At 36.0% G+C, this 2,335-nt stretch overlaps 1 protein-coding gene across 1 annotated transcript; it reads right to left on the bottom strand.

The window, feature by feature from the left end:
• Positions 1-464: 464 nt before the first annotated feature.
• Positions 465-2,335, bottom strand: ATMAK3 (Acyl-CoA N-acyltransferases (NAT) superfamily protein). The gene is made up of 4 exons (XM_079031692.1): positions 1,785-2,335; positions 1,573-1,693; positions 1,318-1,373; positions 465-895 (listed from the first exon to the last, which is right to left on the bottom strand). The coding sequence occupies exons 1-4, from the start codon at positions 1,965-1,967 to the stop codon at positions 665-667; spliced, it is 591 nt and encodes a 196-aa protein (XP_078887818.1). The 5' UTR covers positions 1,968-2,335; the 3' UTR covers positions 465-664.

Consider the following 2,335-nt stretch of genomic DNA (forward strand, 5'->3'; position numbering starts at 1 on the left):
CAATACACACACACACAGCACCAACAATAGCAACGAACTTTGAGGTCAATCCCATAAATAGCAACAAACTTGTCTAAATCCCCCAATAAGAACATGTATCAGACATTGAAACCAAGATCTTCAAAGCTGGAAACTACATTAGTTGGAAACAATTTCAGACCAACAATTTTTCAATCACTGTTATCAGTTCACATCGACATTTCAACAAACTCTTGGAGTGCTCCAAAGTATGACTCAACCAATACATTTAAAACGTTTCAGATTATCCTGTAAACATATTAAGAACACTGCAATGGTAACATTACATTGGTCAGAATAAAATTCAAAACACTATTTTATATATAATATAAGCCAGTTGGTTATATATAAAATTCAAAACACAATAATTTGTTTTGAATTTTATATATAATATAAGCTAGTTGGTTATATATAGTACTCATACTAACAAAAATAAAATACAACAATTTAATTAGCAAGAGCAAGTTCCGCTCTTTTCTTGCTCCACATTTTTTGATGGGACATTTCACATGTCAAACACAGTACAACCAGTTCGAATAACAATATTTTTACTAAAAAAACTAAGCATTTCAATTGGGAACAAAAACCGAATCTTTTGATTACAGTTATACATTGATTAAAGAAAATGAATTGTTCTAGATTTCACTCATGGACCAAGTTCATGTGCTTCATAACTCTCAAGAACCGATGACATTACAGTGCTGGAGTGGGAGTAGGGGTGGGAAGGTGGTAATTCTGGATGTGGAAATAGCAACTTCAATCTAAAAGCATCAACACCGTTCAAATAGTATCTAAATAGCCTTTTTGCTCTTATAAACCCCAAACGCCCATATAATGCAAGTGCCCCCTTATTTGTCACTTCAGCTTCCAATGTTACCTTCAAATAACAAAATATATCATCATAACAAAGAGTCTTGAAAAAGAAACACTCATATATAGCTTACATGATTAAGTCTTGTCACCTTTAAGTCTATTAAGTCAATAAGAAAACAGCAGCTTAATATAGGATCACAATGTTTGCATACCTTTTGTATGATATGCATAACATTTAGAAAGAATGATATAATACACAAATCAATGAAAGTAGTTGCTATTTCTTGCATTCAGCCCTTATTTCTTTGCATATAGATGATAAGTCTTAAAAGGATGGCATCATGATATGTAATCATGCTGTAAACATTGTATTTTTGCATCTAATCATTATCCTATGTATCAAGATTCAAGGCATGTTACAAATCATAAAGAACAGGAAAAACTGAACACACTGAAACTTATTTGAATCCATTAAGAACAGAATACCTCTTCACAGCCTGATTCCATCATCACTTTTATGGATCTCGTAACAAGTTCTGTAGCTGCAATACAACTAATCATCAGTTTACTAGCATGAATCATATGATCTTTTCTGAAACTAGATATACAAAAGGGAGCACAAAATTCGACTACCTTCATCTGGATTTGGATATTTAATGTTGAAATTAATATGGGGTTATAAACTTCTTCAAGAAAAAGTAACTGAGATCTACAAGTGAGAGAGATGATGACAAAAATTACCAATTCCTTTGTGACGATAAGGTTTGAGGACAACGAGCATAGCAATGTAGCCTCTGAAAGTATTACGGTGTTCTCCCATTTTAGAAACCACTGTTCCGATGCATTTCCCCTTATGGAACGCCTGCAGATTTGAAGAAATATATCAAATACTTGATTTGATGACGAATAAGAAAACCAAATGAAAAGATGGAAAAAGGGTAGACGGAGAGTACGAGGAAGGAGAGATTGGGCCAGAGATAAACGAAGTAACGATAGGTGAAGATGGAATAGGGTTCGCTGAGTTCTTCATCAACGAGGCGCATGATAAGGGGCAAGTGATGCTCGCCGGCATAGCTCACATACTCTATCTCCGATTCATCTACGATGGAACCATCCGGCGTCGTCGTTTCCTCCATTTTAAGCGGTGGCCGGGACGAGTTGTATGTTACAGAAGATGAGGAATCGTGTGCGTGGAAAATTATAACAGATGCCAGAGGAACAAGCAACGGTGTCAGAAAGCAGTGGTGTATAAAATCATATCGGAGAAGACAGAGAGACGATCAAGGAAAACCCCGTCAGAAAGGAGACTACGGTGAGGAAGAGGAAGAAGAAGAGTCGCCGACGAAAGACAATGGGGTGGAGAAGGGCAGACCGGAGGAAGGGATTTAATGGGTTATTTGTCTAAAAGCCCTTTAATTTTTCTATTTTGATAAGATTTTACCCTAGCATGGTTTTTCTGCACTTGATGAGGATCGCATTTTGTTGTTCCCCGTTTCACTTGATG

This window comes from Lactuca serriola, chromosome 3 (genome assembly GCF_051521515.1).
Source record: "Lactuca serriola cultivar US96UC23 chromosome 3, Lser_US96UC23_V15, whole genome shotgun sequence".
Taxonomy (NCBI): Eukaryota; Viridiplantae; Streptophyta; class Magnoliopsida; order Asterales; family Asteraceae; genus Lactuca; species Lactuca serriola.